We start from the raw sequence: 26,975 nt of genomic DNA on the forward strand, positions 1-26,975 counted from the left end.
TGCTGTCAACAGCAAAGGTAGTATCGATTGGAAATTGCAGAGGTGGGGAATGAATTAGGTCTGTAAGACTAAATTTTGTTCTTAAAATACACATGTAAGATATCCTCACACCTAGGATGGTTGACTGGAGTCCTGCATTAAGGTCTTCCTATGAGATCAGGGCTATTGTTCCCTTCACCTAGAAGGTTACACAATGGTGGTAGAGTAACAAGATAAGGAAAGAGAAAGAAACTAAATGGAAAAGACTACATAGAAAAGAGCAGATTTAGATTGGATGTTAGGAACAGGTTCTTTACTATGAGAGTGGTGGAACACTGGAACAGGTTACCCAGGAAGGTGGTTGGGGCCCCATCCTTGGAGATATTCAAAGTGAGGCTCGTCAGGGCTCTGAGCAACCTGATCTAGTTGGGGATGCCTCTGCTTACTGCAGAGGGGGTTGGACTAGATGACCTTCAGAGGTCCCTTCCAACCCCAGACCATTCATGAAATAATGAACAAACTTCTGAGTGAATGGTGCCCTGCATCATAGCAGAACTGTTACAGGGTTTGCAGAGTACCTGGACAAACAGCAAGGGCAAAACATGGCCCTCATGGAAGGGAAAAGAAAATAATGGGTTTACATTGCAGTAGGGGAGGCTAGGGTCAGGCATCATGAAGACCTTTCTAATGCTACGGAGAGTGACCTAGGTTGGCTAAGGATGTCAGGGAACCTCCATCACTGAAGGTTTTTGAGAACAACTTAGACAAACATCTGTCAAGAATGATATAGGGACAGCTGATCCTGCCTAGGGGGAGGGGGTGGACTCCATGACCTCTTCAGGTCCTTTCCAGTCCTATTTTTCTGTGATTCAGTGAAAAGCAAGTCTGAGAGGTGAGGAAACACAACAAATTACAGAAGACAGAGGTGAAGACGACAAGTAAACCAAAAAGGGCAGAAGGGATGAAACTAAGAGGAGTGGTACAATGAGGAAGAAATAAATTTTAAACAATCCCCTTTGTGATATAAAGATTTTTTTTTCCCCTTCCCTGATGTCAGCTAGTTCTTGCTGGAAAATACAGACATTTCCTCTAGGAAAGACTAAAGTCCGTGGAAGGTACTGAAAAATAAATACCTAGATATAAAAAGATGCTCCCAAACACTTTGAAATGTCACAATAATACCTTGCAGAAGTAGCAGTTTAAGCATTTCACGCTTTCATTTTTCCTGTAAATGGAGTTCTCTGCTCTGACCATCTTTCCTGAAATGTGCTACATGTTTGCTTTTGAGAAAGAGTGGTGGTGTGCTGTGTGCACACCACTGCATGATTCAAGAGCACCATGGCAGAGGAAGTCTGTCTTCAAACCTATCCATACTGCAAGACCTGCTGTTGGCTTCAAATATTTTTCAGTAAATGGAGAGAATAGGTTATTACACATTCACACACTTCATGCCAAACTGCTTACACAGTCAGCTCTGTATTCCATCACCCTAATTTAGTGTACTTAACTACAGTCAAGTAAGTGGATGTATGAATCTGAAGATGAAAGCTCTTTGATACTTATTAAGTGTAATGTAGTGTAGTATACATAGTGAAAAGGGCTTCTACACACACTGCTTAGACTGACAGAGTAGGTATATTTGGAGATTAGCATTAAAAACCTCTGGGTTCACACAGGCTGTGCTTAAAATGAAGAGTGCAGCATAGAAATGCTGGTGGCTGTGGACATAACTGGGAACAGAACTACAACAGCATCTGATGAAGTTCTTTCAAAGCCTTTCTGTAGGATCAGAGTTAGATAGCTCGCCAAATTACATTGAGGACTTATATGCAAGTCAGATGCATCAGTCATCTTTCTGACCCCCATCAGGAGTGACATAACATCAAAACTACAGTAGCAGCCTGAAACGTGTAGGTAAGTTCATAATTCAAAGGTAACAGTGATGTTTCTACAGTGAACAGCCTTTTACTCCTTTTACTCCTTTTACTCTCTTTCTTGCCTCAGTTTCTTAGAATGACTGTGGTGGTATCTTTCTACTCCCAATGTTGTGGGGCAGTTATATCTCTATCTATCTATCTATCTATCTCCATCTATCTATATCTATAAATATAAATATAATCTCCATCCTATTCCTGTAAGTGCATGTGACACAGAGAAAACTGGCAAGGCAAAGATGTAAGTTACAAGTCAAGTGTTCATGCTGTGGCATGGAAAATCTGATGTGGTCTCTTGTGCTAGTAAATAGTCTGGTAATCTTGACTTTAAACCATATAGTAATTTATTGGATGAAATGAAATTAAGCAACGCAGGTAGGTAAAGGAAAAGAAAAATAAGTGAGGAAAATTGTCATCCTCATCTCCAAAAGTCACATAAAAGCAAAAGCAAAATGAGGCTGGATTGAGACAACACAGTTTAGTGGCTATATTCACAGAGAAAGAAAAGGGCATTTCTCATAAAACAAGACAACATCAAAGCAATAAGAAAGGAAATTATTGAGAGCTGCTTCAGTTTTAATGGGAGAGGATAACAGGGGACTTCATGGAGTTGTGATAATGAGATGGTAGGGTTCGTGTAGTAGGTTGAAGCTGCAGAAAGGAAATGTCTGACTTGAAATTTGGAAAACAGGTGTACAAGAATAATCACAGACCCATTTGAGAGCTATCAATACCCTTTCAGCAATCAATCTGGAGTATGATAGCCAATGATAACCATGATAGGGAACTGACTATGCAAGAAAATGATGTCTGGTAGCTTGTTTTATTGTGTCAAGGTTGCCAGAAGCCCAAAACTTCAAACTATAAGATACGATGAAATATGAAAAATTCTGGCAGGCAGAATAACTAAAACAAGACTCAGGACTACTGGGACAATAGGCTTGATTTAATGGATTTAGTATGTAGAAGTAAAGAGCCAGACAACAGCAAGAAGAAAACCTGCTTGGTGAGGTGCAATGAAGAACAATAGGACCTCTAGAAGCTGTTTCTGTGTGGGCAAGCAAATAGTTATGAAAACCGCAATTATGAGGAAAGCTGCTTAAGGAATTCCCAAGCAAGGATGTGTTTTGAACCACAGTGATCACTGGCAGCTGAATTCCTCTACCTAATTTCACTTATCTAAGAATTTAATATTGTGACTTCTGCATTTGGGGAGGGCCGAGATTCTCAGGGACATACAAAAGGTTGTGCCTGGGGGGCAGGGGGGAGTGGGGGTAGGCAAACAAGCACTGCCAGCGATGGGAATACTAAGCTCAAGATTTCAGTGGGTGACATTTTTATAAGCACCTTTTTGGTAATCACATTTGATGTCTTTTTCCATCCCCATTTTCCTCTTTTTCAGGGCAAATCTTTTTGAACTTTGATGAAGCTGCTTCACCCACCATGAAGTGAACTGCCTGGTGCCTTACACTGAATAGTAATTTCCCTAAAAATACTTTCAGTCTATGCAAATACACATAATTGGATCCAATTTTCCAGTGAAGAAATCTAATGAAGTTTTAGACTTTTCTCTGTTTTGTCTACACATTCCAAACCATTTCAAACTCTAGGTGACCACTGTCCTGCAATTATTAGGAAAGCTGTTTAAGGAATTCCCAAACAAGGATGTGTTTTGAACCACAATGATTACTGGCAGCTGAATTCCTCTTACCTGATTTCACTCATCTGAGAGTTGTCTATCCTAAAATAGCTACCCTGGCCCCCTGTCATGTCAGTGGAGATAATAGATACTGCAAGATACCTATTAGAGATTCAAACTATCAAAAATTATTCTGTTTTGACAGCTTGAGTTGCCCACTGGACATGCCTATGTCTCATTGTCTACATCTCTTTGTCCCTACAGGAAATCTAGTTAACTAGCTTCCACCAGATAGCTAACTGCTTTGTGACTAAGTTAAACAGGGTGAATCCTTTCCCAGTTTTCCTGAGACTCCAATTCATGGTTCAAGTTTTTCTGTCAGTTGTCTTGCTGTTAACGTGCTGTTAAAGATGTGGAAGAACATCTTAAACCAAGGTTTTCAAATCTGATAGCAAATGACAATGCTAGGAATTTGCTACAACATGCTCATCTGTTCTTGGGAAAAAAATGTGCATTTAGCCACACAACTTGGATTTTGACAAACCTCCTCCTGAGAGGCCTGGAGGAAGTGCAGGTGTTAAGGTTACAAGTTTCTTGTCTATTATGAGATATAAATAGCTTAAAAAAGCAAGAAGCACAAAATTAGGGAATAAATCATCCTTCCCACCCCCTCTCCCCCCCCCCCCCCCCACCAAGAAAGGAGACTACAAGTGGAGATCAAAGGATTTATACCAAAATTTTTGAATGGTTTTAGTAAGCAGCAAGAAAGGATGGTGAAGAAGGACAAAGTTGAATCAGCAGGAGGAACAAGTGAATTTTTAAAGTTAGCACAGAATACTATGAACAGCTTATGGATTGTGTTCACAACACACCAGGGGAGCATTATGACAGATGAAATACTGAGTAAATAGGTGCAAAGTGAAATGGCTGGGAGATGGGCAGTAAAAATCATTAAGAGCAAAGAAAAACTTGTTTATGAAGAGAGATAAAAAGGACACATACTACAAGAGGAGTGCAAGCAGCTGCCTGCTTTAGAAAGCCATTACAATTTCTAGGAGAATTCTTGGTGTCTGAATAGATGCTGCTGCTCAGATTAGCAAAATGTTGGAACACAGTGAAAACTGAAGCTTTAACTACTCGGTGTAATTTAAAGAATAACAATCCCTGCTGTGAGTAAAGAAGCAGAAGCATCTCTTTATTTTTAAAACCAGGAGGAATAGGACTACAATGGATTTGCTTGTGTACATTAAAAAGCAACCTATTTACGAGACAGAGGAAGCAGCGTTGCTTTACACTACACCTAAGTAATCTATGAACTCATTTCCATGAGGAGACATTGAGGTTTTAGGCTGTCAAGTTTGAAAAAGTTGTATGAATAAATAACACATGTTGTCTGCCTAAGTAGCTGACTAAAAACAATATCTGAGACATTTAAGTCTTCAGTCTGCAGGGAAAAAGTAAGCACTGGCACGCATTACTTAGCAACTGAAACAGGCTACACGGGTTCAATTATTGTGACTCAGCTAACAAGCAGCAGCTTACTATCACTTTCTGCAATCACCTCTCTTTCTCCTGCACTACTTTGTTTCTAAGGAAGTGACAAGTTGAAAGTTAAACTAGGATCATCTACAACTGGAACATTTTATTACATTATTTATTTCCTCGTTTATTTCTCCATGACACCCTTAAAACTTTTCCCAAACTTGTCTTGTACTCCACTTTACCCTTTCTGAAGTTTGTTTCATCAAGTTACAAGACACCAAATGCTGGTTCACACTATTTCCAAAAATGTTTTGAATTCCTGCTGAGCCTTCTGAATTTGAGCACTCGTTTGTTCTGAAAACAAGGTTTTAAGCTTATGATAAAATATGTTATCATTATCCAAACTACACTTTGGCTGAGCCTTTACCCAGGCAATAAGGTAAATGCAGGATCTCCTTATACTTGGTGTAATTCTATTTACTTTTCAAATGATACAACAGTTCGCATAGTGCTAGCTGAAGTGCCTTTGGCTATCCATCAGCATTATTCCTGTGAAGAATCTGGCTCTCGTACCTCTTTTCTGCTCCCACTGAAATCAGTGCAGTTTCCTCTGACATCCTTCAGTGCGAGCAGAACAGCCAGTAGAGGGAGCACAAACACAGAGAAACCATTTTCTGCGGTTCCTATACAAATAAAAATGTGTACTATTTTCTCACATAGTATTTGCACTACTTCTTCCTCCTCACTCTGATAAAAAAGAGTGTCTTGAGCATGCTCCAACAGATGTAGTTAAGAAGGCTCTACGTTATTTGCTGTCCCTTCTTTCCACCCCTGGGACCTCAGGACTCTGCGTAAAAGACGTGGGCTGGACCTGTGAAACTGATCTTGGCAAAAGGAAGTTTTCTACCTTCATAGCACTGCTGGGCAGAGCAGCACAACATGGGGTACACCTTTGGCTCTTGGACATAATCAGAGCTCTGCTGAATGATGATCCCTGCCAACTGATCATTACACAGGAGCACACAGGTTGGGTGAAGCAGTACAACACACAGTAACAGCGCTAAGCAGTGGCTATCTACCTTGAACCCCTGCTCATTCAGCAAGCTGCAGCCTTCAGCAGCAGGTTGTCCCTTTGTGTGAGCCCAGTGCAGTGAAGTCATGCTTCCAGCCCTTCTCTGCCCACTGATACTACTGGTGGACACTTCCTGAAGGAGGTTGCTTGGCTGCAGGACTCAAGTGTGTTCTTGTGCAGGTGAGATCTCAGGGAATAACAGAAGACCTTTCTCTTCCTCTTTTAAATTTCAGGAGTTTCAAATGGGAACTCATAATTACTATGCTTTTGGAGAGCTTCCCCCATAAAGAAAGGAAAGATCTAATCTCTTCAAAGAGAAACACTTCACCCATAACCTGCCAAGAAATCAAACGTGAACTGATGAGTTTCTTCTTCCATTGTCAGGCTTTCCTATGCTGGAGAACGCAGAGCCTGCACTCTCATCTATACAGCTTTGTTTGAAACCACGTGCGTGCAGCAATTTCAAAAGCACTTGCCAGTAGTTTACATCTGCTCCCATTAAAGAAAATAGAGCCAGATAAATAACAAGTCTCTGCTACATACCACAGAGGCTAGGATGGAGAAACAAGTATGTAACCACTTGGATGTGAGACACTGTTAAACAAAAAAGGCACCTTAGATATCCATTTGCTTTCTATTTTTAAATGTGAAAAAAAATTAAAATCATCACTTTGGCATTTTGGGGAGGGTTGGGATTCTCAGGGACATACAAAAAGCTGCTACCTGTGACTGGTGGGGGTAGGCAGGACTAGCAAACAAGCACTGCCAGCAATGGGAATACTAAGCTCAAGATTTAAGTGGGTGACACTTTTATAAGCACCTTTATTGGTAATCACATTTTTCCATCCCTATTTTCCTCTTTTTTCCAGAGCAAAAAGGTGGCTCTACAGTTATTTGCTCTACAGATGTAGACAAAATGAACGAATTTGACTTCAGAGTACTGTTGAAAAAAATGCAGAAATCTTTTTGAACTTTGATGAAGCTGCTTCACCCATCATGAAGTGAACTGCCTGGTGCCTTACACTGCGTAGTCATTTCCCTAAAAATACTTTGTCTGTGCAAATACGCACAATTGGATCTGATCTTCCAGTGAAGAAGTCTAATGAAGTTTTAGACTGTTCTCTGTTTTGTCTACACATTACAAACCATTTCAAACTCCAGTCATCTAGGTGACCACTAACCAAGGAACTGAGCTTTATGGGCAGATGGGTATCTCCTGTCTCAGATTGCTATTGTGCTTTTACTGCAGAAATTTTTCAGTTGGCCCTACCTTTAAAAGCAGAAATAAAAAAGAATAACTGGATAACCCCCAAATGTAGAAATAAATAATATGCTATTGTTTAATAATCAAATATATATAATGTGCATTAATATACTATTTTGGACAGAACGTAATTAAATTATTTAATTAATGTAATTATTTAAAATTGTAACGAAGCTGGAGTTTTTAGGAAGGCCATGAGAGAGCCTGTGGGGAGTGGAAGACTTCCATGCATCTGTTTTGACAGTCATTCAAGGTACAGAGACTTTACCTGCTGGCCTGGTTTGAGCGGTGATAGCGTGATTCCCTGGGTATTGATCACTGGGAGTATCTGGTTGCCGATGACAGTAGCGATGATCTGACCCTGGGCGTTGGTCAATAACTGCGGAGTTATGGGCTGCACCTGAAGTCCCTGAGCTCCACCTGCCGTCTGGCTGGAGGGGACTGGATTAGGCATTAGTGGGATTGTTCCAATAATCTGGAAAAACCAACAGAGAAAGGGAAAATGCACACGTGCTGCAGAGCCTTGCCACGCGTAATTACTTGTTTTATGCATGTTAAATCAAACTTAGGTGAAATAAGCACGGAGAGCAGATATGACAGGCTGAGGGTGGGAAAGAACCCTTCTTTTCTGGGGTGATGAGGACTTTCAAAGCCATTTGTCACATTGCATATCATCTGTATGTTTTACCACTGTCCACTGTCATCCCCAACAAATCTGCTGCGGCTAAGTATGTATGAAACAAATGCTAGTCCCAGGATGATGCTTTGTTCCCACCTCTCATTTAAACTTAGTGTGAAATGGATGCAAGAATCAGTTTGTTTCTCTGGCTTTTTGTAACTCATCCATACAAAGTTAGTAACTGTGAACTGAGGTGCTTATGTTGTTTCCCTTGATTTACTGACACCTAGTACTCCAGATGACCACCTATTACATCCATGTGATGTCAGGAAGGAACAAAGGAGATACTGCTGCCTTTCATGACATGGCTTATTAAGATGTGTTCATAAAAATGCAGCTGCTTTTGGATGACAACTAAATATTACAACACAACAGGAGGGCTGGTGTTAGATAAAACATTTTAGCTAACATTTCTGGGGCAAGTACTTGCAGAAAGAGACATTTGTGACATATCAGACTTGAGAATACAGTGATTTCCTAAAATGTGAACGTGCCTGTAAAACTAATATTAGGATGAGGTGTCAAACAGATGCTGTAAGAAAGCTTGTCAGTCACTAAGCTGCTGGGCAGAAGGAACTTACACTGTTGGAAGACTCTTTTTGCAAATATTAGAGCATCTGACACACACTTCTGATGAAACCTGGGAATAAACCCAAACTTTTCTTTGGGACAAACAATAACAAATGAAGCTAACGTCATAGCGTTATAGCAACAGGAAAAGTAAAAACCTACAAAGCAAAACACATTCATATTTCCTTCATCACTTCTCTGATTTTATCATAGCCCACCCCTAACACATCTATCCCTTTGTAAAGCCTCCAGTCTTTGCTCTTCAGAAGCCTTGTTTCCCCCTCTTTATCCTCAACATCCACCACACTGTTTGTCCCTTTTGTCCCACACTGGCATGATCCCCACTGTCCTGCATTCCTGATCACATACCTTGACTAGTGTAGACCTACTCGGCTGCTGAGAAATAGGGTGGATTATTGCCAAGTTTTCCTTCTGTTTCCTCAGTGGGGATAGTAACAGGGTACCTTTCCTCAGGTTATCTGCTGATTCTCATTCTATTTAGGAGCTTAATCATATTTTTAAATCTCTCTGGTTTTTTTTCCCCTCCCTGACAAATTTTGTTGAAATTTGGCAGCGGTTTCAAAGCCATTATGTAGATACTGAGAGATGGATGGGTGGAAAGAGTGAGAGAAGGATAGACCACACTGGCCCTAAGACTAGTTTCTTCATGAAAACAAGCTAAAGTGTTTCTAATGAAACTGAAAGGCAAATTTGTCTCCAAACAAACATATAAAAGTATTACTGATGTAAATAATTAATTTGCATTATATCAATGGGAACGGTACAGTACAGTGTACAGTTAGCTCTAAAATAGCCATTTAGTGAAAACACCAGTGGCTATGTTAGCAGACCACAAAGTTACTTCCTGAGAGTGCAAAAGTAGAGGAGCAACTGGGAATCTCTTTGTAAAGATACATAAATGATAACATGTCTGAGTCATGTTGTGCTGAGTAACAGGGATCTGTGAAGACCTCTGCGTATTTAAACCACCAGAACTGACACCCAACCACCCCATCCTTAAGAAAACATCATGCAAAGATATCCAACTAAGGCATAGCTGGAGGGGCAGGTGGCTCCCATCAGACAATCAGGCTCTTCCTTCTCTTACTAGGCTGAGATATGACTCAGTCAAATGACAGCACCCTAATAAGTGACTGCTCCTTCAGCAGTGACAGCCCAATATGAAGCAGGTGATAATGGAAACCATCTCCTTGAGTGAAAAGGATGCATTTGGCTAGCTATGGCAGCTCAGCTAACACGTGCTAGTTGCTGAAGTCATCATCAATTTACCAAATTATAAGAAATTTGGGTGGTAAGGCCAGAGATCCATAAGAGAAAAGCAGGACAGCTCTCCTGTGGGGAGGACCTGCTAAAATGTCAAGCCCACCTGCTAAGCTGTGTTGTATGAGCTGCATGTATCAACACTATTCAAAACACTGTAAAGTTATCATTTAAGTTCTCCTTAATGCATTCCTAAAAGGTAGACAGATGAGTAAAGACTATCACCCTATTTTACAGAACAGAAAAGTAAAGTACGATGGAACATGTTCAAAGAGCAGTTGTGAGTTAGCCTTCTAAGCCAAGTTTCTCTCCACAGATCACAGTACTTCTAATTTTTTTAAGGTGACCCTAGCTGAACTGCAGCTGCCTTACAGTTGTGAGAAAATGGCTTGTTCACTGAGGAGGGAAACATTTGTGTATGTAAATACCTCATTATCAGATTTCAGAATGTTTTCTAAATCTGACTTTTGGCCTGAATTAAATGCAGCTCTCACCACAGTACAACATGCAAATTTCTCCCAGGTTTTGGTCATCTCACCATATATAAGGAATAGTCCTTAGATTTATCAGCAGAAACATAGGAAAGGCCTCTCCTTTCTTTGCCCTGTCAGTAAAGGACGTGACCTTGGAGTGTCATTACTCCAATGTAACTTTAACTATCAAGGGCCTAATCCCAGCAAAGCAAAAAATGCTGCGTTGGTGTTATCAGTAATAGAAATGTTTGCATTCACATTTAAAATGCATTTCTGGGACTGCAGTTGGACATTTTATAGAATGACAGTGCTGAAGTGGACAGTTTGTAAGGTCAGAAGCAGAAGGCTATCTATATGTATTAATGTGTGTCACACACCATTCTGTACATGGCATGCTGTACATGCACACAGCCATAAACAGAACAAGGAAAACACAGCTGGGAATGGTGCTCCAGAAGGGCAAATGAGCAAATGCCCTCAGAGGTGTTACTGTAGGAGCCAAGGGAATTGGGGAACAGTTTTCCCACTTTCCAAAATTTACTCAGGTGTCAAAATTTTTATTTTCCATTTTATACCAAAATAAAAATCTTGTCTGTTAAAAAAAGAAAAAGGAAAAAAAGACATCCACTTGTTTCTAGTCAACCAATAGGGCCATTCTTTAAGCTTCTTTGACATGGCTAAACCCAGATTCAACTTTCCCTGCTCATGGTGAAGAACTTCTTTCTCACATCCAGCCTGAATCTCCCTACCTCCAGCTTCATTCCATTCCCCCTAGTCCTATCACTACCTGACATCCTGAGAAGTCCCTCCCCAGCCCTCTTGTAGGCCCCCTTCAGATACTGGAAGGCCACCATTAGGTCACCTCAGAGCCTTCTCTTCTCCAGACTGAACAGCCTCAACTCTTTCAGTCTGTTCTCATAGGAGAGGTGCTCCAGCCCTCTCATCATCCTTGTGGCCCTTCTCTGGACAAGTTCCAGCATATCCATATCCCTCTTGTAATAGGGGCTCCGGAACTGGATGCAGTACTCGAGGTAGGGTCTCACCAGAGCTGAGCAGAGGGGGAGAATCACCTCCCTTGACCTGCTGGCCACACTTTTCTTGATGCAGCCCAGGATCTGATTGGCTTTCCAGGCTGCAAGTGCACATTGAGAGCTCATGTTGAGCTTCTCATCCACTTGTTTTGAAAGTCCAAGGGTTAGTTCAAGGAACTTCCTTGTCAATGCTCCATAACCTCTGAGGGAGTCAGACATGGTCACCTGCAGAGCACTGTTTAACATACATTATACGTGGTTGTACCTGTCTGAGGTATGGGTTCTAGATCTAGGCACAATATCTAGTGCAGATGTGACAATGGAAATTTTATTGAGATATTTAATGGAAACTCAGAGCTCAGCTTTTTATAGAGACAGGGCTTTGGTCCACCTCTAAATAAAACACCAAAACTGTAATTCTGGCCCTGGTCAAGTGACAGTGTTGCCAGAAACCTTGGTAGAGTCAGATTTTCACTTCAAGTATTCAATAAGATCCTTTCAGTTTTGATTATGGATTAATAGAAACATCAGTTGCACTTTGAGGTGCTTTGGGAGCAGTTTTTACAGATGTTAATTTTGTTTTTTACGCTTCCCAATGATAATTAAATTTTAAAAATCAGTGATTTCTTTCTAACTTTAAAGGAAATTCAGGGTAAATTTAAAGACCATCTGAGTATTATCTATTGGTTAATGTGTTAGTGCCATTTTAACATCCTAGGATTTCAAGATATCTGAGATCAGGCTTTTCAAATTTTACAACTTGAATCTGACATTGCCAAGACAACTTCTGCAATTAGGAGTTATTTATATGATAGAAAATTGCATGGTTTGGCTTTCACAGGAAGTAATTTTTTTGAACTCCTCCTACATACCATCTGTGAGCTCAGTGGTCTTTTCCTGCACATTCATTTGCAATGAAAGAATAAGCACACAATTGAAGGCAAAATCCCAAGGAATGGAGCTGACCGTGGAGGGGAGATATCTCAGATCCTCAGGATATCAACAATACCTGTGTTACTGCCAATGGTAATGTCTCAGCACTGATAAGCTGAGGCAATAGTTACTATTATACTATTACATATATTTTGATCTTTTGCCTTACTCAGTAAAAGTTTCTTCTTAGAAATGAAATTATTGACTAATTGAAAATTAGTCCTTAACCAACTGATCCTTAAGAAAGGGAAATCATCAAAAAATGCCAGTTCTCATCCTTTCTTGACTGACAACACTTCTTCCCATTTAATTACCCTTGTGGATTACTTTGCTGTGACTTAACCAATGAAATCGAAGGCAGAAGCTGAGCAAGTTCTCAGAACTTCTGGAGATCAAATCTATTTGTAGCCCCACTTGTGCTGCAGATATGAACCCAGGTTTTGCCTAACTGTATGGAGGACTAATTGCTGACTTCCTGGCAGTGAGTATTTCCTTGTGGCTTCTACTGAACTAGTTGTGTTATGACATTAGGTGAAGTTACTATGGTTCTCTAAAATGAAGCATGTAATTGTTTCTTATTAATTTCTTCTCCCTCTTCTTACTTATCAGAAATGAGGATGCTGCCTTGCTTCACTGTTTTCCTAGCACAATCAAAAGAGTATTGTTCAAGGACTACCTTTGTTTCTGCTTTGAAAAGGCTAAGTAAAATCAAAGACTAACCGCACCAGGGCTGACATAAAGCAAGTTGTACCATTTAATCTGAAAAAATGCCCGTAACTATAATAAGAAAATGTTTTTTTTCAGTAGTGTCATTGAAATGAACATCTCTCTGAGATTATCAGAAGAACGATTTTAAAAAATAAAAGAAAAGACAAAAAAAGAGGAAGTAAAAGGAGCAACAGTTCTGGGCCCCTCGGTTTAAGAAGGACATCGAGACACTTGAACGTGTGCAGAGAAGGGCAACAAGGCTGGGGAGAGGCCTTGAGCACAAGCCCTATGAGGAGAGGCTGAGGGAGCTGGGATTGTTTAGCCTGGAGAAGAGGAGGCTCAGGCGTGACCTCATTGCCCTCTACAACTACCTGAAAGGTGGTTGTAGCCAGGAAGGGGTTGGTCTCTTTTCCCAGGCAACCAGCACCAGAACAAGGGGACACAGTCTCAAGCTGCACCAGGGGAGGTTTAGGCTCGAGGTGAGGAGGAAGTTCTTCACCGAGCGAGTTGTTAGTCATTGGAATGTGCTGCCCAGGGAGGTGGTGGAGTCACCGTCCCTGGAGGTGTTCAAGAGGAGAATGGATGTGGCACTTGGTGCCGTGGTCTTGTCATGAGGTCTGTGGTGACAGGTTGGACTCGATGATCCTCGAGGTCTCTTCCAACCTTAGCGATACTGTGATAATGACCAAACTCTGAATGGGAATATGTTCTTAGAGAGTGAGCCAAATTAAAAAAAAATCACTGAGTGAATGTTTGCTGGTTTAAATATGTTTCATTCATCTTCATTTTTAAACACTTAGAATATAATCTGACATCAAAGCTCGCTTTGGCTTCTATTGTATGATGTGAGTATGTTCAAACAATTTTTTAGTTTTCTAGCTTAACAGGGTCGAAAGCTAATTTAACCCCAACATTATACCAACTACAGCACACAGGACAGTCCTTACGGTTTGGTTTGTTTTCCACAGCTTTGCAAAGCTGCTTCTGTTCAGTGATATGTTCCTTGTATGGCCACTGTATCAGCATGAGATACTCTAAGGAGATAATTTAAGGAGAAAATGACTGAGGAAAGGGCAGAACAATGAGAATCTGCACAGGATTCTTAAATCTCTGTGCAGCTGTCCCTTTCTTAATCACACATATCTATATATTACCTATATAAATCAGAAACACATGGACATATATTTATCTATCAATTTCAATAAACCTAACTATTTATATACACTGTACTATATATACTACCAATCTATGACACTGAAAATCTAGAAGTTTGAATACAAGCTTAACATGGAGACTACTTCTGAAAGAAATGCTACTCCATCATATTCTTTGGAGTAGCATCAAATTGGTTCTTGAATCTCAGGGCAGGATGAGGCTAAGGCTGCCTAAAGCAATGTTAATTTATGCAAAGCTTGCAAGTTTGCTTTGGTGTATTATATTTCCTTATAAAAGTTTAAAAAATAGTACAATAAAATGCTGTTAACAAGAACGAGGTATCAAATAGTGACACTAGAAACAGGCACCCATGAAACTACCTGAGTTCACCACTTCATGTAAGGAACTATAATTTTGAGGGTTAAGTATTGTTCCTATGTCATACAATACATCAGAGGGTATATTGTTTGTAAGCATCTTAATGAAACATTGAGTCTGACATTCTGTCCAACTTTCTCAGTGCTTTATTTTTTAGAAAGTAATGTTTGCACACTAACATCGAACTCTACAGGACATTCTTTGTCATCACTGCAGGAATTATGTGGTGAATTTTTTCTCGAGCAAATACTGTTCTGTTCTATTAGTAGGGACATCTATGCAGTCATAAAAAAGAATGCCTGTTTCATCAAACATCCAAAAACCCTACAATGTATTTTCTCATTAGAAAAAATCTAAAGATAGTTACTGAGTTAAAGATTCAATATTATGCGGAGTGTCTGCTGAATTGCTCTTTCTGAGCAATCTACTTTTCAAACATAATTGTTTTAAAATCAAGGACAAAGTCAGACATAAAGACCCTTAGAGGTCACAGTTCTCCAAGCTTAGCACAGCAACTGTTGATTTTCATTAGATTTACAGGTCCTGAGCACTTCTGAAAAATCAGTTATCTGGATTCTTATGAAAGTGTTCGTTACTTGAAATTAATTGATTGGTGACTTGTAAAGAATATGAAGCAATATTTGTGTTTGTTATGACAAGAGAACTGTTATTACGTTATAACAAACCAGCCAATACTGTCATAACACTAGCAAGCCACCCATAATTTCCAGTTATGTTTGATGATTACAAAAATAAGTCACAACTTACTGTTTTTAGCATTTGGCTGTTTGTCTCCCAAACTACAAACAGCTTTCCTGACTACTGTGCAGATCCTTGCTGGGTGTATACAAGCAAAAACACTTTTGCATGTGTGGATTTGGAGTATTTTTTTTCCCCACTTGTGAATGCTCTTGAGAACAAAAAGTAACATATTCGTTTTCTCAGGAAATAAATACCAAACATCTGATTCACCAGCATGAATGTCTAGATTTAATTGCAATAAAAGTATTTCAGAACACAATTGTTTTGGTTGGAAAAGACCCTCAAGGTGATTGGCCACGGTGGTGTTGGATCAATGGTTGAATTAATTTTGGTGAATATACAGTTTTTTTTTCCCTTGCAGACTGAGATTTTCACAGTTGCCTACAGAAATATCATGGCATCTCTGAAGATTTCAATCTAAACTACCAATCACCTGACAAAAAGAAATCTCTGCTCTGGAACAAAATTTCTTAGCCTTTGCAGACTTTGTATACAGGCTGCATCTACAAACCCTACAGTACTCTGTGCCTTTAGATTACAAATGATTCAGAACAACTCCTTTTGGGAGTTAACATAATACAAATGCTGCTAGAAACTGCTGCTTCTCCCTTGTAGCATAAAGAGTTGACTCGCTTTTGGCCATATCAGAATGTAACATACTGGACACACAGCAGAAGCAAATGTAGGCATCCCTACAGTTTGCAATACATGCCACGCTGAGCCATTCAAGGCCAGCTTGGGAAACAAATTGCCCTTTCTCAGCAAGCCTAATGAGGACAAGCATAATATGTGTCAATGTGATTAGGTTGCTTCCATGCTATGGTGACATTATCAGCTTGTTTGGAGTTAGCTTGGCTACTTGGTGGTGCGCTGCACTGTACCCACAATACTATAGATGTGCTAACTAGAGGTTGGGAGCCAGAGTAAGGCAGGGTTTAGTAATTGCTCTCTAATCCTGTGTTTTAAAAATAAAGTCTACTACTGAGACGTAATCCTGCATGGATATGAACAAGATAATCTTCACTGCCATAACACTTCTCACTGAAATAGTGCTGGTTTAATTTTTCAAATTGTAATACTACTCTTAAAAAAGAGATGTTGCACACTACCATTCATCTCTGTCTGGGTGAGCAAGAGAATTTCTGGTGCTCTATTTTTAGTTCTTTCTCTTGGTTACTCCTTTCAACTTGTTTTGCATAGACAAGAAGCTTGATTAAGGCTTTTAACTGCCTTCTCTAGGCAGTCACTGATATCTCTACTGTGATGCCTTGCCCAAGAAATTACTCTACCAGAGTATTATGGTCTTGAAAATACATGTTCAATTTGAAATATTTAAAGAACTATTTTTCTTTTAAATTTTTGTTGATGAAATTTCCCAAGTAGACAGAAATCTCTTCTGGGCTTAATGTTTTATTCTAGCTTTAACTTGTCTGTTTAGAGTACCAGTGTATGTTTTCTTGGACACTTCTTCACAATGGACTAGACTGAAATCATTAATCATCAAATAATCTTCAGATGAAATCTTTAGGACCACAGTTCTTTAATTAGGTTACAGGTCAAACAGTTTATAGGCCATCAATATATCCTTGAATAATCTACTCTGATCTTCTTGCTATCAAATTACACACACCATTATGGTGAAGGCAACATATGCCCAGAATTATGCCCCAAATACTGTAAAACTTGTCCAAACATGTTAACACAATCCTATTTCTCCAAATACTGCTATAAATCTTGAGCTTGCTGCCCAGATGTAATGGCTACAGGTAGTTGTCTGTCAACCTATCACTTCAGTATTTCACCTGTGCAACAGGACACTCTTCTAAATACAAAGTCAGGCCCTCCTTCAGCTGATGTTTCTATGATTTAAGATGATTTGGTCTTTAGTGAAATAAAACTAGTGGCCTAATTAATTAAGAGTTGCATCTTTCAATGTGTTAGTCAGTAAAACTTGAAGGAAGGCTAAGAAGAATGACCATGTTAGCCTGAACGCTGAAACATTTGAAATTACACAGTGCATACATTTCTTCAACAAGTGATTTTCAGACTACTGGGAACAAACCACAGCACTGCAGCTCATCAATATGACTATGGTGAAACAAACCATTCTGGATTACCTTCCTACCATGAATCATTACTGTGGAAACCAATATTCCAGCCTATAAAGTGGAATTTTTTATAATGCAGCACAATTATGTGGATGTTCAGGCTGAGAAGAAAATAATAATGTCAGTAAAGGAAGTGGAAAAATTTAGATGGGTCATGTGCAAGTTTTTGGGTGGAAAATAACCATGAATCCAGGTTTCTACATCTGAATCTCCAGGAAAAAAACAATCCTTCCTGAGAAAAAATACAACTTCTCTTCGTCACATAATCATCAGAAAGGGAGTTGGTCATTCATTCCAATACCAGTGCCTCATGGAAAAGTTGCCAACCAAATATAAAACTGACTTAGTCTTTCTTACCTTGTGAAATTTGGTATGGCTGCTGGTTCAGTGTGCTGGTCTGCCAAACAGTTCACCTTGGGAAAATCACTAAAATCCCAGTCCTCCATCCAATCATCTGTAATATGTTTGTAGAAATACTATTTATCTGCTAGTACACCTACAAGCATTAAGTAATTTTTGTGAGGCTACCTTAGAGTTATCAAGAAAAGATAACCTATAGAAGGGGGGATTGTGTCAAAGGTGGCTATCTTACAAAAAATATCCTCAGCTGGTTCTTTTCCTGATTGCTAGTAGTGGGACCATATGCCTCACTGCTTGAAAGTGCCATGGCTAAAGTACCTCACATGATCAAATGCATCATTAATCCATTTCACCTGAGTTGACAGATAGACGGGAAAGGAAGGTGTTATGCTCACAGCTTGACTTAAATATCCACCACCTGATACAAATCATGGTTATAATAAGTCATGTAATACAGACACTGAGTATGTGTGATGGTATCTATCACAAATGACTGGTCCTAGCATCTCTCTCAGGACAAAACTTTCTTGTGATGCAATGACATTTAGCTCAGGTGGTAGCTGTCTGAAAATCTGGAGGTGAATATCCAGCATTCAGTCACTGCTCCATTTCCATTGGTCAAAATACTGCTTTATATACAGATATGAGCCCCTGTCAGGGCTATTGATTTTTTTCCCTTTTTGTACATTCAAGAAGTTTCTAACTAAACAAACATTCAAGAAAGACAGTTAAATCTAACTAAATTATTCTCAAGTTTTGGGGAAGACACAGAAAGAGACTGTGTTTTATCAACTGATGAGGAGAATATGCAGCTCAATTATCAGATTCATGCAGGGGTGGTCTGTAAATTTGCTTAGGGAAGAGTTAAATAACTATTGTTTTCTTATTAAAAGTGACATTAGACCTGAGGTAATCCCATCTCTAGCACCTATATTGCTACTCTGCTGAAGCAACATGGTCCTGATAAAAACGGGCATGCTGAAATTTCTCTTTTTGTGCTTTGATATGAATTCAAGCTACTTCAGCTTTCTCTTCTGCTGTCAGCAGAGTCCATATCCTTGAGGCTGGTTCTGTGGAAGGTAGAGGATCATATATTTCCTATCCTTGCATGTTGTGTCTGTGTCAGTCCTAAAAAGCTTTCCTTTTATTTTCAACTGTGACCTGCAGAAGACCAAAGTGAGGCCCTCCTTTAATTTTTTTACTCCAGAGGGAAAGGATAAAGGTGGAGATTGACTGTTTCCAGAATCCCTTCTCCATCTGTGCATTTGTCACTTATCTTACATTTATTTTAAGTTATTTAAGTTATTTTGGGCAGATCATATTTTATTTTTCATATGTTAGAACCAAGACGTTTCAGTCATGATCATGGTGGTGCTGCAGACAGCAAGTAGAAACAATTTTCTTTGTAATTAAAAAAAATAGATTACATGCTACTTTATATTTTCTTATTTCCTCTTAGTTAAGATAGCTGAAGACTGTGATGCACTCTATCAAGACTTAGAAGTGGGGTAACACTGCTGTACTTCCTGGTAAAATTTACTGGGATTCCAGGTTCCGGAGGCAAGAACTAAGCACTTTACCTTCATCAGCATTGAAACCCTTCCAATACAAAAGGAAAACAAATTAAGGTAGTTTTTACACACTGTGGAGAATGTTTAAGAGCGTGGCTACAAGCTGGGGAAAAAAATGAAAGGATAATGCTAGAAGAGATCCTTTTGCTTAAGTTTGTTGTAAATACATCCCTAGAGCTACTGTTTTGCACAACTTACTCTTGCAATTGTGTCAGCTAGGGTGTCAGCAGATCTCAATGAATTGCACTCAACAGTTTCTTCCCAAGTTCAGAGGACATCCCTCAGACAGCTACACAGTTACACAGTTACAGCTACAGCCTGTTTCTTGTTACTCCAGACGTTTCTACTCCAGGAATACCCAGAGCACTCCCGCAGCTCGATTCTGCCAGTCCACACTTATAACCATAGTCATTTAGGCTGGAAAAAAAACCTTTAAGATCATTGAGCCCAATTGTCAATCCAGCACTGCCAAGATCACCAGCTTTAGATTGCCATGATCATGATTCAGACTCTTCTGGTATGCAATGCTTTCATATGGAAATGACCCAAATGAAGCAAGAAGGTTCTCTATGGAGCAGTGTATTATACTCACTGCCTGAAAGTACCAGAAAACCTAACCACAGATGCCCTTAGTATAGGAAAATTAAAACGTATTAGTAAGGATTATCAGAGTTGCTTCCTTCATTGAGGTTTCACCTTACTTTGAGTAGTCTCACTGACATCATGGTGGAAACTTCTGTAAGGAAAACAAAGCCACTATGAAAGTGGGAAATAGCAACTGCAAAATGAAACTTAAGTGTTGTCAAAATGCATGTTGTACTTTCAAATGTCCTTGTAATACATTTTTTTTAAAGCAATGATGTCTCAGTACTATAAACCCTCTGAAAAGCACTTCTTACCACATCTTAAAGCAAGAGTGGAGAAGATTCCCTGGTGTATGTGAATTACAGCGGAAGAGGATGAGTGAAGTGCAAATGCCACAGTGTAATTTGTATGTGGAACATTTTAATTGTGGGTAATGGCAGATTTTCAGTTTTGTAAGTTAAGAAATTGTGCTCATTTCTGAGACAGAACTGTATATATTATCTGCCCTTGAAACAGTATCAATATTTCTTCCTGTGCAGAGCACAGCACAGTAAAACGCATTAAAAGATGAAAGCTCTTTGATCCTTCTGAATACTCAAAGATACCAGAATGGTGCCAATAAGTTTGGAGGAAGAGGCTAGACAGAAGAGAAATATTATTAATTGCCAAGATAGCACAATATCCCAAAATAGTGACACTGAGTGTACTAAGGACTACAAAATATTTATTGTTTGCAGTTCTACCCCACTGAGTCTCTCAGGCTACAATGGATTCTTTTTCTCCCCCCTATTCATTCAGGTGAAGCCTTTAGTATGCAAACATATTTGATCTTGACATACACAATAGCTCTATCTTTTTAGCCCCCAATATCGGGGAAAGAAAGCTGTCTGGGATTATATCACAGTGTAAATCTTATAAGTCAGGAGGAGACTGAATAACTGGAATCCAGAAGTCATTTACAAGAGCCATTGAACTTCACTGAATGGTCCACTGGTTCTGCTGCACTCAATGGTTTGCTGTGGTTCTGCTGCCAATTGCCAGGTAATATTTCCTAGGAAGATTTCATCTCTTGGCCTCTCATTCATTGATAATAATGACAATTATCTCTGGACTCCATTTCAGTTTGGAGCTATGCTCACATAATATTATCAGGATTCTCTCTGACTTGACTTCTGCTAATAAAATTCAGTAGTAAATCTACTAACCTGAATGCAATGGCCCCTGGGACTTGAACATGGCATAGGCTGATGTTTGGGTCTAGCTGCAGCCCATAGTTCTTTTTAAATTATGAATGATTGCAGGCCAAAGTGTACCCTGCACAGTCTAGCTCTGGTCTTGACTGGTGGTCTTAGGCTTTGGTTACACATTAGAATAAATAAACTCTTTATTAGAATAAACCAAACCAGGTTGGAAGAGACCTTCAAGATCATCGTGTCCAACCCATCAACCAATCCAACCCACCCAAACAGCTAACCCATGGCACCAAGCACCCCGTCAAGTCTCCTTCTGAACACCTTCAATGACGGCGACTCCACCACCTCCCCGGGCAACCCATTCCATAGCGCAATCACTCTTTCTGTATAGAACTTCTTCCTAACATCCAACCTGAACCTCCCCTGGCGCAGCCTGAGACTGTGTCCTCTTGTTCTGGTACTGGGTGCCTGGGAGAAGAGACCATCATCAGCCTGTCTACAACCTCCCTTCAGGTAGTTGTAGAGAGTGATAAGGTCACCCCTAAGTCTCCTCTTCTCCAGGCTAAGCAGCCCCAGCTCCCTCAGCCTCTCCTCATAGGGCTTGTGTTCCAAACCCCTCACCAACTTTGTTGCTCTTCTCTGGACTCGTTCCAGCAAGTCAACATCCTTCCTAAACTGAGGGGCCCAGAACTGGACACAGTACTCGAGGTGTGGCCTAACCAGTGCAGTGTACAGGGGCAGAATGACCTCCCTGCTCCTGCTGGCCACACTGTTCTTGATGCAGGCCAGGATGCCATTGGCCCTCTTGGCTGCCTGGGCACACTGCAGGCTCATGTTAAGCCTACCATCAACCAGCACCCCCAGATCCCTCTCTGCCTGGCTGCTCTCTAGCCACTCTGACCCCAGCCTGTAGCACTGCATGGGGTTGTTGTGGCCAATGTGCAGAACCCGGCATTTGGATGTGTTAAATCTCATGCCGTTGGATTCTGCCCATCTGTCCAGCCTGTCCAGGTCTCTCTGCAGAGCCTCTCTACCCTCCAGCAGATCAACTCTTGCCCCCAGCTTGGTGTCGTCAGCAAATTTACTGATGATGGACTCAATGCCCTCATCCAGATCATCAATAAAGATGTTAAAGAGCACAGGGCCCAGCACTGATCCTTGGGGCACACCACTAGTGACTGGTTGCCAGCTGGATGTGGCACCATTCACCACCACTCTCTGGGCTCGGCCCTCCAGCCAGTTCCTAACCCATCGCAGTGTGCTCCCGTCCAAGCCATGGGCTGACAGCTTGGCCAGCAGTTTGCTATGGGGGACGGTGTCAAAGGCCTTGCTGAGGTCCAGGTAGACTACATCAACAGGCCTCCCCACATCCACCAGGCGGGTCACCTGATCATAGAAGGAGATCAGGTTGGTCAGGCAGGACCTGCCCTTCCTAAATCCATGCTGGCTAGGCCTGATCCCTTGGCCATCCTGTAAGTGTTGTGTTATTGAACTCAGGATGACCTGTTCCATGATCTTGCCTGGCACTGAGGTCAGGCTGACAGGCCTGTAATTCCCTGGCTCATCCAACCGGCCCTTCTTATGGATGGGCACCACATTGGCCAGCTTCCAGTCCTCTGGGACCTCGCCAGTGAGCCAGGACTGCTGGAAAATTATGGAGAGTGGCTTGGCCAGCTCATCTGCCAGCTCTCTCAGCACCCTAGGATGAATCCCATCTGGTCCCATGGACTTGTGGGGATCCAAGCTGCTAAGGAGAGTTCCAACTACCGCCTCATGGAACATAGGGAAACTGTGCAGCTCCCTGGCTCCTTCTGCTAGCTCTGCAGACCAGCTGTCAGGAAGACGTTCTGCCCTTCTAGTAAAAATTGAGGCAAAGAAGGTGTTAAGTATCTCTGCCTTTTCCTTATCCTTGGTTACAATGTTCCCCTCCGTATCCACCAAGGAGTGGAGGTTTTCTTTCCCCTTCCTCTTACTATTAATGTATTTATAGAAGGACTTTTTGTTGTCCTTCACAGTAGAGGCCAGTTTAAGTTCCAAGTGTGCTTTTGCCTCCCTAATTCTCTTCCTACAAGACCTAGCAACATCCTTAAACATTCTGTGGGTTGCCTCCCCTCGCTTCCAAAGGTGATACACCCTCTTTTTTTCCCTCAGTTCCATTAAAAGTTCATGAACCATCCAGGCTGGCCGTCTGCCCCGGCGGCTCATCTTCTGGCACATTGGCACAGCCTGTCCCTGAGCCTTCAACAATTCTTCATTGAAGTAGGTCCAGCTCTCCTGGACCCCTTTGTTTTTAAGGGCTTTATCCCAAGGAACCCTCTGAATTAGTTCCTTGAGTAACCCAAAGTCTGCCCTCCGGAAGTCCAGAGTGGAGGTCTTCTTGCCGCCCCTCTTGGCTTGACCAAAAACCGAGAATTCAATTATCTCGTGGTCACTGGACCCCAAACACCCTCCAACCACCACATCACCCACCAGTCCTTCCCTGTTGGTGAAGAGGAGGTCAAGCATAGCCTTGCCCCTGGTAGGCTCTCGCAGCACCTGGGATAAGAAGCTGTCCTCCATGCATTCTAAAAACCTTCTAGACTGTCTCCTCTCTGCCGTGTTGAGTTCCCAGCAGATGTCAGGCAGGTTGAAGTAATGTTTCAACATGATGTTGAAAAAACAAAATGTATGGATTCTCTCTCTTTTTCTCTCTCTTTTTCCCAGTTCATACAGAACTCATTTTGCCCAATGGAGAATCCCCATGCAACCCAGGTGGATAACTCATGAGTAGTTCTGGAAAGAAGGTGGAAAATCATGTTCGTTTTTGGTTTTCCTTCAGAATGGAATTTGAACTAAATTTAAAATGAAATACAAATCTGAAGAAGAAATCTTTGAGGGAGATTGAACCATTCTTATCAAACCTGAAATGTTTCATATTCCTTTTAGCCTTTCTAAACTTGAAAAAACCCCATTAAATTTTCAAATAGAACATGTAAAAATGAGACACTTAAATCTTATCCAGACACTGTACTTTACATTTTTACTGAACAAAAATTTGTCAAAATGAAACATATTACATTTTCAATGAAATGTAATTTTTCCATCAGAAGTCAGCAATGGAAAAAAAAAGTAATTCAGTTCTGTCCATAATGCTGCAAGAATTTATACTAAAGGATTGATAAATGAGGTAGTAAAGGTAGTTATACCTCACTCTTAAACATAGTATCAAATGCAACACAAGAATTGTGAGGGATACTTCTGGATATATAATAGATTTCCTTCTCTAGAGCTGCAGTCATTGGTGTCCCCATCTTCTTTAACATCTTCATTGATGATTTGGATGAGGGTATTGAGTCAGCCATCAGCAAATTTGCAGATGACACCAAGTTAGGAGCAGATGTTAGTCAGTTAGAGGGTGGAAGGGCTCTACAGAGGGACCTCGACCGACAGATGGACAGAATCCAATGGGATGGCATTCAACAAGTCCAAGTGCCGAGTGCTGCACTTTGGCCACGACAACCCCATGCAGAGCTACAGGCTGGAGTCGGAGTGGCTGGAGAGCTCCCAAACAGAGAGGGACCTGGGGGTGCTGATTGACAGCCACCTAAACATGAGCCAGCAGTGTGCCCAGGTGGCCAAGAAGGCCAATGGCATCCTGGCCTGCATCAGGAATAGTGTGGTCAGCAGGAGCAGGGAAGTCATTGTGCCCCTGTACTCTGCATTGGTTAGGCCACACCTTGAGTACTGTGTCCAGTTCTGGGCTCCTCAGTTTAAGAAGGACATTGAAACACTTGAACGTGTGCAGAGAAGGGCAACAAGGTTGGGGAGAGGCCTTGAGCACAAGCCCTATGAGGAGAGGCTGAGGGAGCTGGGATTGTTTAGCCTGGAGAAGAGGAGGCTCAGGCGTGACCTCATTGCCCTCTACAACTACCTGAAGGGTGGTTGTAGCCAGAAAGGGGTTGGTCTCTTCTCCCAGGCAACCAGCACCAGAACAAGGGGACACAGTCTCAAGCTGTGCCAGGGGAAGTTTAGGCTCAAGGTGAGGAGAAAGTTCTTCACTGAGAGAGTCATTCCTCATTGGAATGTGCTGCCCAGGGAGGTGGTGGAGTCACCGTCCCTTGAGGTGTTCAAGAGGAGATTGGATATGGCACTTGGTGCCATGGTCTAGTCATGAGGTCTGTGGTGACAGGTTGGACTCAATGATCCTCGAGGTCTCTTCCAACCTTGGCTATACTATGATACTGTGATACTGTGATGTACTAGGGCAGGCTCCAAGAGCTCAGCTAAGGACTTGAAGCCAAATGTGCCAGCTACTGGGGAGGGAAAAGCTTGAAGCAGTCCCTCTTTTGAAAAGGAGAGGAAGCCCTTATGCTGTCAGGTCAGATAGCACACTAACATACTCCAGTGGCACATAGTGGAGTCCTTCTGCTTCCCCAGTGAATTTGTGCCTGAAAAAATACGTAAGACGAGGACACTCCCCTCTCTACCTCCTTCCTCAAAGCTATATGCATTCGTTGAAAGCATAAAACTTCCACTTATACCGTAGCTTTTAACAAGGAATGCTTTTTTAACTTTCTGGGACATGGGCAACCTGGCCCTTAGTTTGAGAGTTGCTCCTCAGTGGGGAAAATGTAAAAGACAGTGTTCTAATGCAACTACTCCTTCAGCCCTATGTTCTTAAAATACCTGCATGTTTTTCTCATCCATCAGCCTATCCTGAACAATGCTCAGAAAACTCAGCAATGCCTAACAGTAGTTAAGAGAGTCTGTGCATCTACCAGCCTCTCTTTCTGTCCCTCCCCTTACCCCTCAGCCCTTCCACAAAAGAAAAGCAACCCATTTCTCAGATTAAAAAAGAAAGTTCATCTGGGCTCAACGTGCGTAAGATTTGTCAGCCAGGCTGCTTCACTCAAAATGAAAGTATAAAGATGTGTAAACAACAAATAACCTCAAAAAAGAAATAAGCATCCAAAAAAAAAAAAAAGAAAAAAAGAGAAAGTTATCAAATATGCATTTGTTTATCACAGTCAAGTTTCATGATTCAAACCTGATTCATATATATTTTATGAAGAGAATATCCATTGTGGTGGCAAAATTAAATGTATTTTGAAACTTCTATGTGACATTTATCTATCTGCTCTATCAGAAAAAAGTTGTCATATTCATTCAGACATATATTACTTTTTCAATTTCCTGTCAGTAATGTTTTTTTAATGTTCTTTAGGGTGAGACCACAGGATTTCTCATTTCTCACAACAAAGGCCGTAACTCATTAGAATTATGTTGATTAGTTTATACTTAAGAAAGTTGCATCACCTTTTTTAGAGGTGAGCAATTTGCACTCTTATCCATGGCAACCATGGCCAGGCTCTCAGGTAAAGAATTGTTCGCTCCTTTTATCCCCCCTTCTTTTACAGATGTTCCTCATATAAAACACAAACATATGATGAAGTTTTATCATGATTCAGGTTCTTTTGTGAGCCACGAGAGATAACAAAGATAGCACAAGTATTGAAACTCCTTATCATGTATCTTCCCTTCCAAAGGGATGATTTTGATAAAAAGTTTATATAAACCCAGTGCTCAAGAATAAACAGCACTGTGCAGCAGGGAAGGCTGAAGGGTCATAGTTAGAGAAGAAACAGAAACCAATTAAAGTGAACTAATTGACAAGAGACTACAGCTCCCGTGCAGAAGACTGGTTGGAGAGGTACAAAGTGGAAGTGGCAACGTCTTTTCTTAAGTTGCTATGCTATTAAAGCCGCACTGTAATAAAAACCTTATCTCATGTCCCATACACTCCATGCAAGCCCTGTGAAGCATGTTGAAGTGCAGTGGT

General features: G+C 41.0%; 1 protein-coding gene across 2 annotated transcripts in view; it reads right to left on the reverse strand.

Annotated features, from left to right (window-relative positions):
- POU6F2 (POU class 6 homeobox 2) overlaps window positions 1–26,975 on the reverse strand; it is a 290,005-nt gene that overhangs the window by 17,657 nt on the left and 245,373 nt on the right. For both annotated transcript variants that reach the window (XM_068156860.1, XM_068156859.1), the window contains exon 7: window positions 7,639–7,845. In XM_068156860.1, the coding sequence (XP_068012961.1) occupies window positions 7,639–7,845 (207 nt within the window). The remainder of the gene's footprint in view (window positions 1–7,638; window positions 7,846–26,975) is intronic.

The sequence above is a fragment of the Melanerpes formicivorus genome, unplaced genomic scaffold (genome assembly GCF_026170545.1).
Source record: "Melanerpes formicivorus ecotype bairdi unplaced genomic scaffold, bMelFor1.0.p_v2 SCAF_35, whole genome shotgun sequence".
NCBI lineage: Eukaryota > Metazoa > Chordata > Aves > Piciformes > Picidae > Melanerpes > Melanerpes formicivorus.